The 14,603-nt window shown below is 38.5% G+C and overlaps 1 protein-coding gene across 4 annotated transcripts in view; it reads left to right on the forward strand.

The window, feature by feature from the left end:
- The first annotated feature begins 249 nt into the window (after positions 1 to 249).
- Positions 250 to 14,603, forward strand: part of ZYG11B (zyg-11 family member B, cell cycle regulator) — a 73,066-nt gene continuing 58,712 nt past the window's right edge. For all 4 annotated transcript variants that reach the window (XM_057710938.1, XM_057710920.1, XM_057710924.1 and 1 more), the window contains exon 1: positions 250 to 447. Coding sequence is in view for 3 of the 4 variants with exons in the window: in XM_057710920.1 (XP_057566903.1) it covers positions 418 to 447 (30 nt within the window). In the remaining variant the exon portion in view is untranslated. The remainder of the gene's footprint in view (positions 448 to 14,603) is intronic.

Here is a 14,603-nt window from a genome sequence, read left to right on the forward strand (position 1 = left end):
TTGGTAGTGTATATACATTAAATCCCTTAATTTTAAAGCTCTTGTTATTTGAGGAAGTACGGCTCCTTTAAGGGCCTTGGAATGGGGGAAGCCAGAGATCGGGGGTGGGCGGGGGGCGGGGTGCCGGGGGCGTTGTTGTCGCCACTCCTCGGCCGAGTCTGCGCAGTGAGGGCGGAGGCGGGGCCAAACTCTAGCTCTACGGCGAGGGCGGGGCCCTGGGGGCGGAGTCTGCGCGCTGGGTCGGGCTGCGGCTGCAGCTGCTGCAGCTGCTGCACTTACAGGTTCAGAGGCAGGGAGGCCGAGGCCTGGGCCAAGCCCGGAGCCGCCGCTCGTCGGAGCCTCCTGGAGCCCCCGCGCAGGCTCAGCCTGGGGGCGGGCTTAGGCCCGGCCCGCCGCGGACCCCAGGACAGAGGCTGCATGCCCGAGGACCAGGCCGGCACAGCCATGGTGAGGGAGCGAGGCCTGCCTGAGCCGCAGCCGCCCGCCACCCTGGCCCCCGCGGCCCTGCCCCCCCAGCTCTGATGCCCCGTCTGCCCCTGCCTTTACCTCCCCACCTTGTTCCCTCCCCCTCGGTGACCGGCAGCTTCTAACCCTTGGTCCCCGGCCATCTGCTGGGATGACACCCCCCCCCATCTGTCTCCGGTCGGTGACACCCTTTTTTTAATCACTCCCAGTGACAGCCTCTTTCGCGTTCCCCTTTGCCTACTCCTCCTTGTCCTTTAACCCGACCTTCCTTTTCTCCTCTACCATTTTGCCTTGTTCTCTCTTTTGGGATCTCTACGCCTTCCTTCTTTTTCCTCTCTCTTTTTCTCTCCTGCTCTTTGCTGTCGCTTCCGATTCCCTTTCACCATTTTATCTTCACTGCCCTCTCCTCTCTGTATCCTTTCTCCCCTTCGTCCTCCACCATCCACATTTCCTCCCCCCCTTATCGGATGTCCTCTCTTCCCCGCTCTCACAGCTGTCCCCATTTCCTTCTGCGGGATTCAAAGGTCTAAGCAGGAACAGTTTGAGGGCGATTGCTTCCCAGGAGCTGTAGGGCGGGCAGATAGAGGGTCGCAGGCTTCTTTCTTTTCTTTATTGTGGAGGGAAGGGGGAGATTGGAGGTATTGGAGAGAGCCTCAAAGCCTTGTTACCTAATGTCACTGCAAAACCTGAGCGATAGTGTGTTTTGGAGTGACGGGTGAGGCATGGGGTGAGGGCCGGCATGCATACTATGGCCTTATAAGATATCTAGCCTCTTGACAAAAGTAACTTAAAATGTTTTAAAATGCATTTTTATTTTGAGCATCTTTTAATGTGGAGGTACAATTTGGGAAATTTAAAAATATTTATTTACAGGCTTTACTATTACTCAGAACAAATGGTTTGTTTTTGTTTGGAGGCAGAGACCAGAGCACCTGGAGACCGAAAATCAGCTTGGCAGTCAGATTGTGACAGTTTCTTTAATACCTTCTATTATCTTCATTTATTTTGCTTTTAGTTGGGAGAGCCCTACGTTTGCAAATTTCCTCTCTCCTTCCATTTCTCTATCTTCCTGTTTGAAGCTTCAGTGAGTTTTTCATTGAGTTGGGTTACACATGGTTTGCAGTTCAATTAATGAGCCCATTGCTCCACCATATGCAGCAACCTAAATTTTGGTCTCTGGGAGGAATAAGACATTCTAGTCAAAACTAAGTCCTGGTAATTATGTTCTCCTAGGAGGTTAGTTAATTTTTATTTTTTCCCCATCTGTTTTTTGGAAAGTGGTTTATTATAAAGTCATTTAATCTGTGAACTTTCCCTAACTAACTGACTCTGCATTTTTAGCTTGTCATTCTCCAGTGTCTGCCTCCATAACCTTTCACATTCACAACTCATCACACTGTCATTGTATGTTAGCCTGTTACTTCCCCTGAAATGCGAGTTTGTCTAGGTGGTGACTATACCTTACTTAACTCCTGTTATTCCCAGTGCCCAGGCCAAGTGGGTGCTTGAATGATTTCACTTTATGGTCTCATTTTCCTATCTGACAAATATGAGCTTGAACTGAAATTTGAGGCATCTAGTGGACTACACAGCAAGAGTGAGTATGAGAATCTTATTTTTGGTGCAAATAGGAAAGTTAGTAAGATGTGGTGATCTTCTTTACAAAATAAAGAGCTATTCCATCAAATGGCTAGATTTTTCTAAGTGTTAGCCTTCCTACTGAGAATGAATGTATGAGTACAGAGGGAGAAGTTATGAACTCCTTTTAGGGTATTTAGGATCCAAAAGTGCCATTTGAGCTGAGCCTGAAAGGTGAATAGGATTTATATAGATAATTTTGGGTAGGGGAAGATTGCTTTCTTGTGAATGTGAGTAGAAAGTAATTAGGATGTATTGTAGGTAGCAGAATTACCTTTATGTGGCATGAAGAAGGCAGGAATGAGGATGCGTAGTAGAAAATGAGAGTAGAAAGATATATTAGACATGGTTATGGTTTAGAGTTTGTCTCCAACTAACTGGATTTTTCCTTGTTAAAACACATACACACAGTGTAAAAGTATATATATGGGAGAGGTGAAGAGAAAGCAAAATATTAGCTTATTATGAGCTAAGAATGATTTGTTAAGGCTATTTTTAAAAATTTCCTTGTGTAATAGTGCAGTAGATACTCAATGAATAGAACCAAACATTATTATAAAGCTTTGTATTTTATATTTTTCAAAATTTTCGTTGTTATGTTGTGTTTTGAATTGTTGACATGTCTAAGACAGGGGTTCTCAAACTTTACCATGAATCAGAATCACCTGGAAGGCTTGTGGTCTGTCACTTCCAGAGTTTGATTTATTAGGTCTGGAGTAGGGCCTGAGAGTTTGCATTTCTAACAAGCACCCATGTTGTGCTGGTTTTCCTGATCTATGAACCACACTTTGAGAACCACTGGTCTAAGATGTAGTCCTTATTATTCATCTGACAAATTTGTTGGACTGCCATTGACTGTTGACATTGAGGACATTACAAATAATAAAACAGATGTGGGCTCTGCCTTTTTGTATTTTTTTGTCTGTGGACAATATAGCATCAAGCAAGAAGAGTAATTATAAATGTGAAGAGTGCTAAAAAAGGAAAAGTGGTAGGATCATGGTATGAGATAGTTAGGGATGGCTTCCCAGAGGATCTTACTTTCAGGAAGAAACCTAAAGAGTTAAATTACAGGAGTTGGGTTGTGGAAAACCGAATGGAAGGAATAGCACATGCAAATGACCTGTGATAGTACTCTCTCTTGGCTTCATATCCTGGAGTTCTTAGCTCAAGGAAGTCAGGGAAACCCCAACTGCCCTACCTACTCATCAAAAAAAACTCCAAAACAACCCTAAGTCACACACCTCATTATGTAACTCTTTCATAGAATACACATCAATCGTAATTTTATATTTCTTGCTATGATTTTTCGTTTGATGTCTGTCTCTACCCCCAGACTATAAAAATCATTGATATAGAAGTGGCTTTTGACGAGCTTCTAAGGGCCAGGTGATATTTTAGGCATTGCGGTTAGAGTAGTTTAAAAGAAAAAGACCTGGTCCTTGGGGTAAGGAAGATAGACAATAAACAAATATATAATGAGATTAGTTATAAATGCTAAGAAGAAATAAATCAGGGTCAGGTATAAAATGATATATATTTGTGTGGCAACTATTTTAAACAGTATGATTAGGCAGCCACACTAATAGCTAATATTTATTGAACATGACTATGTAGGCCCTGTTTTAAGTGCTTCACATATTTTATCTCACTTAATCCTCATAGCAACCCAGTAAGGTAAGTATTATCTCTTTGAAGGTAGAGACTGTGTTTGTTTGGCTCATATTGTATCTTTAACACCTACATAGTGCCTGGTGCATAACAGATGCTTAATAAATATTTGTTGGATGGATGACTTTGGGGAGGATCAGAAAGTCAGGGAGGGTTTGTTGAGAAGGGACATTTGAATTGAAGTTTTAACTTGTGGGGTTTTATTAGCTAAGAGTTTGGGAAGGAAAGCCATTCTTGGCAAAGGGACTAGCTTGAGCATAGAAGCTGAAATCAAAGAAGGCATGATGTATACTGAGAAATGTGTGACTCTAGCATTAAGGGTGTGATAAGATGCAAGACTAGGGTCAAATAATGGAGGACCTTGAATCATAGGCTTAGGAGTTTGGGCCTTATTGTAAAAACCTTGGGTACCTTGAAAGATGTGAAGGAATTATCATAAGAGATTTTGAGGATGATCACCCTAAGTCAATATGAGACATGATTTGGAGTGTTGCGCTAGTCTGGGTGGAAAGGAAGTGTGTGACCTTTCACCCTAACCTTGTGGTGATGGTGGTGGTGGTGATGATTTAAATTGGAGGGAGGAGAATATAGGAAAATGAAATAGGAAGATCTGGCACACCACTTTTTGGCGAAGTGACTTTTCCACAGTGGCATTACTAAGGACTAACAGCTTTGCAGTTTTGCTCTCTGGGCCTCAGTTTTCATATATGCTGCCTTTAGGGGTTTATGAATATATGACAACAAGGTAAATTTACCATACCAAAGTCTTTTATTTACAAACAGTAAGTCTTCCAAAGGTCATGTGTTAGGTCATATAGAGGGAGAATCTGCACTTCCCAACCTTATTTAATTGTTTAAAATAGTTTTTTTGTGATATGAGAAAGGAATAATTTTAAGTAAAATATATTTTATTTTTAAATTGTATATATAGGTTATTTAATAATATACTGAACAAAATACCTTAAAACAAATTTCAGCCTTTCCTGTTCAAAAAATGACATTAACATAAGATAAAGCATATTTTTAAATGAATATATATTAGTGTAGATTGAAATTAATTATGCTTATGGCATCACAATAGATGAGAACTGACTTTTTAACCTTAAATTAGTAATTCTTGCTTTTTTAAAAATTAATTTTTATTGGACTGTAGCTGATTTATTTATTTTTTAAAAAATAAATTTATTTATTTATTTATTTAATTGGTTGTGCTGGGTCTTCATTGCTGCACACGGGCTTTCTCTAGTTGTGGCGAGCAGGGCCTACTCTTCATTGTGGTGCATGGGCTCCTCATTGTGGTGGCCTCTCTTGTTGTGGAGCACAGGCTCTAGGTGCGTAGGCTTTAGTAGTTGTGGCACACGGGTTCAATAGTTGTGGCTCATGGGCTCTAGAGCGCAGGCTCAATAGTTGTGGTGCACAGGCTTAGTTGCTCTGAGGCATGTGGGATCTTCCTGGGGCAGGGATTGAACCCGTGTCCCCTGCATTGGCAGGCAGGTTCTTAACCACTGTGCCACCTAGGAAGTCCTGGACTATAGTTGACTTATAATGTGGTGTTAGTTTCTACTGTACAGAAAAGTGAATCAGTTATACATATACATATATCCACTCTTTCTTAGATTTCTTTCCCATATAGGGTCATTACAGAGTATTGAGTAGAGTTCCCTGGGCTATATAGTAGGTCCTTATTAGTTATCTTTTTTATATACAGTAGTGTGTATATGTTAGTCCCAATCTCCCAATTTATCCCTCCCCCTGCTTACCCCATTGTAACCATAAGTTTGTTTTCTGCATCTGTGACTCTGTTTCTCTTTTGTAAATAAGTTCATTTGTACCCTTTTTGTTTTAGATTCTACATATAAGCGATATCATATGATATTTGTCTTTCTCTGACTTCACTCAGTATGACAAACTCTGGGTCCATCCATGTTGCTGCAAGTGGCATTATTTTGTTCTTTTTTATGGCTAATATTCCATTTTATATATGTACCACATCTTCTTTATCTATTCCTCTGTCAGTGGATACTTAGGTTGCTTCCATGTTCTGGTTTTTGTAAATAGTGCTGCAGTGAACATTGGGGTGCATGTATCTTTTTTTTTTTTTTGAGTATAATTGCTTTACAATGTTGTGTTAGTTTCTGCTGAACAATGGAGTGAATCAGCTATATGATACATATATCCCCTCCCTCTTGGACCTCCCTCCCACCCACCCCCATCCCACCCATCTAGGTCATCATAGAGCACCGAGCTGATTTCCCTGTGCTATACTGCTGGTTCCTACTAGCTATTTTACACATGGTAGTGTATTTATGTCAGACCTAATCTCCCAATTCATCCCACCCCCCTCTTCCCCCACTGTGTCCACATGTTTGTTCTCTGTTCCTGCTCTGGACCTAGAGTTTGTCATACAGAGTGAAATAAGCCACAAAGAGAAAAACAAATATCATATAGTAACACATATATGTGGAATCTAGAAAAATGGTACAGATGCATGTATTTTTTTGAATTATGGTTTTCTCCAGATATATGCCCAGGAGTGAGATTGCTGGATCATATAGTAATTCTATTTTTAGTTTTTAAAGAACTGCCATCCTGTTCTACATAGTGGCTGTACCAATTTACATTCCCACCAGCAGTGTAGGAGGGTTCCCTTTTCTCTACACCCTCTCCAGCATGTATTGTTTGTAGAATTTTTGGTGATGGCTGTTCTGACTGCTGTGAGGTGATACCTCATTGTAGTTTTGATTTGCATTTCTCTAATAATTACTGATGTTGAGCATCTTTTCATATGCTTTTTTGGCTATCTGTATGTGTTGTTTGGAGAAATGTCTTTTTAGATCTTCTACCCATTTTTTGATTGGATTATTTTGTTTTTTTGATTGAGCTGCATGAGCTGTTTTTATATTTTGGAGATTAATCGCTTGTCAGTTGCTCCATTTGCAAATATTTTCTTCCATTATGTGGGTTTTTTGTTTTCTTTATGGTTTCCTTTGCTGCACAAAAGCTTTTAAGTTTAATTAGGTCCCATTTGTTTATTTTTGTTTTTAATTTCATTACTCTAGGAGGTGAATCAATAAAAATCAGTAGGTTTTTATGATTTTTCTGTTTTATTTCTAAATGGCAAAATAACAAGAATGGTTCTAGGCTGCTACTGGCATGCTTGTCTCCACAAATAAAACATTAGAGGTCTGGATAGTTTATTTCTAATGTTGAAAATCCAAATTGGATATAACTATCATCACATTTCTTTTTTTAATACTAAAAAAAATACTGAGATATCTTGATGTACCATTTAAGAATCCTGGTAAGATAAATGCACTCATTTACTCTTATTTCATCATCAGTGCAGTTATGTGTCCTGTCTTTAACCAACAGTTCGTTAGAAGAATAAAAATAATTTAAAATTGTTATGTTGTTCAGTGTTCAGATGAAGTTATAACAACTGAGTGACTATAATATGATGAACCAGTTTCCTAATTTTCACTAATTAACAAATGTTCAATAGATAAGTTTTTGGATACTCTCAACTATTGTTTTTAAAGGAGAAAAGTTTAAATAATTATTTTATTAGATGGTCAAAAATATACAGATTGATGTCTATATGTGTATGTGAGTCAGTTTGCTGTACAGCAGAGATTGGTACAGCATTGTAAATTAACTATACTTAAATTAAAAAAATTTTTAAATATACAAAGCAAAATAGATATCAGTGTTGAATTTAATGATTGAGCCAGCCGTTGAAATAGGAAATGCTGGCTAGAACACTACTTTTTTCATAGGTTTTAAAGCTAATCCTTAAAAACACACAACCAGTGAATAGCAGAAGTAGTCATTATTTGCAATAGAATAAAAGACATTTTTACTGCTAATAATGAAAATGGGAAACTAATGTTAAAACAAAATTCTTGAATGCTGGGACATTTATTTAGAGAGTATGATCTCATACATTTAGTGAGCACACAGTGTATCAGATGATGCACTAATTAATCTTCACAGTTCCTTGAGGTTGATGATGTTTTCTTATTGCACAGTTAAGAAAACTGAGGCTTTGAGAAATCAGGTTACTTTCCTATGGTCATATACCTAATAAGTGACAGAACAGGATTCAAGCACAGGTTTCTCCAGTCCCCAAGCCTGTGCTATTTCAAACACCTTCTCTGGACTCTATGAGATTGTAGGAATCTAAACTGAATTCAGACATTTAAAATATTTGTACCATTGTTTCCATTATAAAAGTAATTCATATTTATTGAAAGAAAATTGGTCAAAGGGTGTGTATAATTTTATGGTTCTTGATCCATATTGCCAAATCGTCTTTCTACAAAGCATTTGGATGTTGGTGGCATTCTGTCTTTAGCATTTAGATACCTTTTTGATATTGAAAAGCTTGAGACACATGATAGGAATATACTTTTAGAGTATATCAATTGGGGGGAAAAAACCAAAAGGGTGGTAGAAATAAAGTATTATTTAAAAATGATACTGCAGTCTTTCTAATAGCATCTATTGTGCACTGAAAGTATACACTTCAAGGTATTATGTATAGAACATACTTGGTATGCATGTAAATTTGTGGACGCTTCACTTAAGGAACTTAAGGAACCTGCAGTTTAGGCCCTGCTAGTTTACAGTGGTCTTACAGGGCTGCTGCAGCCACACAGGTTGTACCGTACAACTCAGGTGGCAACTGTACATATGGTTAGCAGTGGGTCTACAGAGATCTGCATCCTACCTACATGGCAGCATCTGGCACATAGCGGGGGCTCAGCAAATAATTTTCCATAGTATACTAGGATTCTTAAGATCTGATTCTTTAATGAACTAATCATTTTATGAGAAAAAGTCTTTGCCATTTACGCTCAGTAATACTGAGCACACATGCGGTTTATCATGCCTCTAGTTTTGCTTATACTGTTCCTTTAGCCTAGAACGCTGTCCCTGTTTTGATTGTTTAACCATCAAGTGTCCCCTTAAACCCTACTTCCTTTGTGAAGCCTGCATTTACCCTCAGGCAGCCTTGGATTCCTGCTTCCTATATGCCCCCGCTGTACACTGTATGTGCTTTGGTTGCAGCAGTTACCCTGTGGTGGTGGTATTTTTGTTAATGAGGCTGGCTGTCTCTCCAGATTAGGAGCTCTCTGAGGGTAAGAACAGAATTGTGTTTTTTCAGCTTCATGTTTTAAGCACTTGGCATAATACCTGAGACATAGTAAGTAGGTAACTATTTGTTCAATGAAAGAATGTGTGTACTTTGTAGAGAATTGCATAAGGTGATGTTAACTGAGATGTGAGTCATGAAAAAGGGGAAAAAGAGGTGAACAGTCTGTACAGGTCCTGTGAGGGGGAAAAAGAGTTTTGATGGATAAATAATTTTGGATCAGGTGGTTTCTCTTACTAGCATAAGTGGTACTTTTGACCTAGGATAAATGTTTCTGTCCAGAAGAGTTCATCAGGAAGAGCTGGGGAAGAAGCCAAGTGATTTCAAGATGAATTGCAAAGCCATATCCCTTTGCATAAACATGTGCAAATTATTTGTCTATAATCTGTGGAGGTATCCTTTCAGAGAATAGAATATTTAAGTACAGATAGTAAAGAGTTAGTTACTGGTATATGTAGAGGGGTGGTTAATTATTTAAACATTTTCTTAGCTCTATGTAAAGATCTTTTTTCTTTTTTTCTTTTTTCCTATCTCCAGTTCTCCCTTGAATAAACACTTTTCTTAGCTCTTGAAAGCATCTTAATGCCTGCTCAGTGTCATATTCTCCTTTCCTAAGGGCATTTAAAAAAATATTTCAATGTTCTTGGCTATGTAATATGTTATTTTCTTTTCATAGGCCTTGTAACCTCTGGCAAATCTTTTCAGCTCTCAGTGCCTCCGTTTTTAAATCTCTAAAGTGAAAAGGTTGTATTAAATTCTCTCTGTGGTCCCGTCCACCTATTAAAAAAAATATAGTATGATTCTAGCATGTTAAAGGTAAATATTTTAGGAATTTCCCTAGTGGCGCAGTGGTTAAGACTCTGCACTCATGATACAGAGGGCCTGGGTTTGATCCCTGGTCAGGGAACTAGATCCACATGCATGCTGCAACTAAGGAACCTGTCTGCCACAACTAAGGAGCACGACTGCTGCAACTAAGACCAGGTGCAACCAAATTAAATAAATAAATAAATAAATAAATAAATAAATAAATATCTTTAAAAAAAGGTAAATATTTTAATAAAGTAGTTACATTCTATAATATTACCTTTAGTACTATGGAATCAGGGCAGGCTGATTTGTGTTTTAATTTTGTGTGAACTTGAGCTCTTACCTCCATTAATGTATTACCCAACTTTTCACACCAGAAACCCCTCATTCCATTATGTTAATATTTTCATGGTGCTTTAGTATTTTAAAGGCATTTTCATACCCCATTTATTCCTCACTGCCATTTTGTGAGGTAGTCAAGATAGAGGTTTAGCATCAGTTTTACCGATAAGAAAACTGAGAAGTTAATTCGTTTGCCTAAGGTCACACAGCTATTAAGTAGCAGAGCCAGGACTGAAGGCAAGCCCAGTGCCCTTTCCGTTATTAACCTGGCTTCTCTGTTTAGCATATTGTATTTCAAAACTAATGCTAGTAGTTAAGAGGAAAATAATGCTAAAGTACCTCTTAGTGATTCCTATGATCTGCTCATCTGCTCAGTGATTACTGACCTGAATTTTTGTTTTGTTTCTTAGAATAGCTTTATTACATGAGCTAAGATAGAAGAGAAGGGGATTTATTTACCTTTGCAGGCCTTGATCATTTTTAGATAGAAATCTAGCTCTTTGCCCTTTAACACACAGCCATTTGCCACACTGCCCAAGCCGTGAAATGATACATGAAAAGAAGCTTGCCTTACCTGCATTCTTATTTGGTGTCTAGGGATCTCTGAAGAGTAGTTGGTGGTTTTCTTTTTTTTTTGGTTATTGTTTTTTTTCTGGTCATGCCACATGGCATGTAGGATCTTAGTTCCCTAGCCAGGAATTGAACCCATGCCCCCTGCAGTGGAAGCACAGAGTCCTAACCACTGTACCACCAGGGAATTCCCTAGTTGGTGGTTTTTCTTGTTGTTGTTGTTGTTGTTTTTAGTTGGTGGTTTTTTAAAAAGAAAAATAACTCCCCTCAGTCCATGCCAAATAATTCAAAAGATCTGTACCCTTGAGCACAATATATCTGTGCCTTTGGTATTACCTTCTTGACCTTCTTCCTCATTTGTAAAATGATTGTATTTGGAGACAGAGAAAGTAAAGGGATTAGATCATATCTGAGGTTACATTAGGTATTTATTCCTGGAAGTCTAACTTGGTTGAATCAGTAGTAGAAAATACAAGGGAAAAAGAAAACCCCATAAACTACAAAGGGATTTCCCATGGAGTACTACTAAAATGAGGAGTCAAATCTTGTTTCAATATCTGAAGTTTCTTATATCCATGAACTCAAATGACACTTGTCTGCTTTTCAATCCCACTGTTTAATTTCAGGGCTAGTCTTGGGACTTAGTATTTCTCTCTGGACATATATAGTCTCTTTCTCTAGGAGCAAGTAAGTATTTTAAATACACCTAATAATAAATTTGTGCTTGACTGCTCATTTATTCATTAAGTAAACATTTAGTGCCTATTATGTAGTAGGCATTGTTGTTGGCTCTGGGAATATAGCAGTGAAAAAAACATAGTGTTTGTTCTATGGAGTTTATATTGTATAGCAATAGCTAACATTTACTGAGCATTTAATATATGCCAGTCACTGTTCTAAGTGTCTTACACCTAAAATTTATTTAATTCTGACAACAATCCTGTGATGTAGGTACTGTTATTGTCTGTATTTTACAGATCAGGAAACTGAGGTATGGGGAGATTAAGTACTTATGCCTAAAGTTACATCGTTTTTTAAGTGGTGAAACTGGCATTTTAACCCAGGCAGTCTGACTCCTAAACCCATACTTTTTACCACAGTATTACATAGTCCTTCAGAGAGATGTCAGTAAAAAATTTATTTCTAATACTGAAATTGTCAAGTTTGTAATCTTTGTAGTCATCTGGTTTCTGGTCCAATCTTTAGGAAAAAATCATCCAGGGATTAAAAAAAAAAAAAAAAAAAAGGAGCACTGTCAGAGCCATTGTCTTCTGTTGGCGGATCTGTCCTATGAGCCTTTCAGACAGAAGAGATTTTGAGCCTGATTCATATGAGTCATATGAGACAACTACATAAAGCCGGGACCCTAACACCTAACAAAATGTCCACACTGTTGGTGACAATGTAGACTAAAAAATATCTGCATGATGGTGTAGGGAAACAAAGCACCTTATTTGTCTTGACATGGTCTCTGGATGGGAAAGATCTCTCTTGAGAATTTATAATCATGAACCTTCTGCCCTATGTGTCTGAAACTTGAATTTATATAACTTGTGCAAGATCATGGCTATTATGTGGGAAGGGAACATTTACTGAGTAATTACAGTGTCAGGCATTGTGCTGGGGACTTTAAACACACTTTCTCACTTCATCCTGACAATAGCATCATGAGATAAATACTAATAATATCCCCATTCTACAAAGGACAGGACTGAGGATCAGAAAAGCTAGATAATTTGCAGTATAACACCACTGAATTCAAATCCAGGTCCAGTATTCTTCCTACTAAGCACAATGCCTTTGGAAGCATCACTTCATTTTTGTGCCTCAGCTTCTTTAACAGTAAAATGAAATTTGTAATATTTTTTCTTTTACTTCATAAGGTTATTATGGGTATCAAAGAAATAAAGGATGTGGGTTTGCTTTGTTTACTGTAAGCTATTGTTACTGACATCATCCATAAAGTATATTTTTCCTTTTAATTAACCAAAAGAGAGACCTCATTATTCAGCAGTTTTGAAGTCCACAAGGTCTGTCTTGAGAAATTAAGGCAATCTTAATACTTTTTGTGTCAGATGTTTCCTGAAGTAGTTTCATGAGAAGAAATAAAATGAATTTTGAGATGTTACCATCTAGTAACTTACTAGTTCATTCAACAAATAATTTATTGGATGCATTTTTTGGGACTTTAGTTTCCAAATGTAAAAGATGCCTGATTAAAAAAAAATGCCTGATCTATGAAGATCTATTTCACTTTTTATCATACCAGCAACAGTAGAAGCCCCAGTCTCCTCCAACAGTAGACTACAATTTCAGTGTGTAGTCAGTTCCCAGTGTCCCCCACTTCCCCACTTGCTAGAAATGGGTAGGGCACTGCTCAGAATGCTGACATGCTTCTTTGCCATGACCCTGGCAATATAATCACAGAATGAAACTTTTAAATATATAAAACAAAGCAACTGACAAATTATATGACTAAGTCACAGGGAAGTGACTGAGTATGCCTTTAGCTGAGTATTGCATAGATGACTAAATACTTCAGGGAAGGAGGGTATAAGAAAGAAAATTGAAAATTAAGGAAGACTGGGCTTCCCTGGTGGCACAGTGGTTAAGAATCTGCCTGCCAATTCAGGGGGCACAGGTTCGAGCCCTGGTCCGGGAAGATCCCACCTGCCTTGGAGCAACTAAGCCTGTGCGCCACAACTACTGAGCCTACGCTCTAGAGCCATTGAGCCACAACTATTGAGCCCACGCACTGCAGATACTGAAGCCTGTGTGCCTAGAGCCTGTGCTCCACAAGAGAAGCTACCGCAATAAGAAGCCTGCGCACTGAAATGAAGAGGAGCCCCTGCTCTCCACAACTATAGAAAGCCTGCGTGCAGCAACCAAGACCCAATGCAGCCAATAAATAAAAATAAATATTTTTTAAAAATTAAGGAAGATTAAAAGAAAGATATGAGGGACTTCCCTGGTTGTCCAGTGGTTAAGAATCTGCCTTCCAATGCAGGGGATGTGGGTTCGATCCCTGGTCGGGAAACTAAGATCCCACATGCCCTGGGGCAGCTAAGCCGACGCGACACTACTAGGGAAGCCCAGCATGTTGCAACGAAGATACTGTGTGCTGCAACTAAGACCCAACGCAGCCAAATAAAGAAATAAATATTAAAAAGAAAAGAAAAGAAAAAGAGAGCCATGAGAACGTTAGGAAGAGCTATTAGTATCAATGTGATTCCTCAAAGACTCTTTATGAAGAAGTCTGTCTGATCCTTGGAAGTGTTGCAAAGCTCCTACTACATATGTACAATACAAATGTAGCCTGTTGGAATTCCTGTAATTTCTTGAAAGAGCTTTGTGATCAGTGCCTCAGCAATGTTGTCTTGAGTTGGTGGCAGTTTTTTTTATCGTTACTAGTTTTGTATCTTAATTATGAATTATTGATTTAACTTTATTATTAATCTAGTGTGTAGTGATATATATTTGCAATAACTTTTGACATAAAATTTTCCAAATTTAGACTTTGACAATGTATTGTTATGCAAATAGGAAACATCCATTTTCTTGTTTTAAAGCAGATTTCTATAAAATTCCCTTGTAGTGATACTTTTTGTTAATACCATTTTCCACTGGAACTTGAGAACCAAGAAGGATGGGTAGGCTGTGAGGTTTTTTGCCCCACTTAAGTGGGCCATAGACAAAAAGCATCTGAGAACTACTAACTTTCCTTGAGTTCATAGTCTTGAGGGGGAGATGGCCATCTAAACAAATAAAAGTTATATAGTGGATAATTGTAACAGAGCTATACACAAAATGTGGTGTGATTATATCTGTGTTTTGGGATGTGAGGGACAGCTTCATGGGGGAGTGCACATATGTACTGGCTCTTGTAGTGTGAGTAGGAATTTGATAGATGGACAGGTAGGGAAGGGAACTCTATGCAGAGGGGACAGCATAT

Source organism: Hippopotamus amphibius, chromosome 1 (assembly GCF_030028045.1).
Source record: "Hippopotamus amphibius kiboko isolate mHipAmp2 chromosome 1, mHipAmp2.hap2, whole genome shotgun sequence".
NCBI lineage: Eukaryota > Metazoa > Chordata > Mammalia > Artiodactyla > Hippopotamidae > Hippopotamus > Hippopotamus amphibius.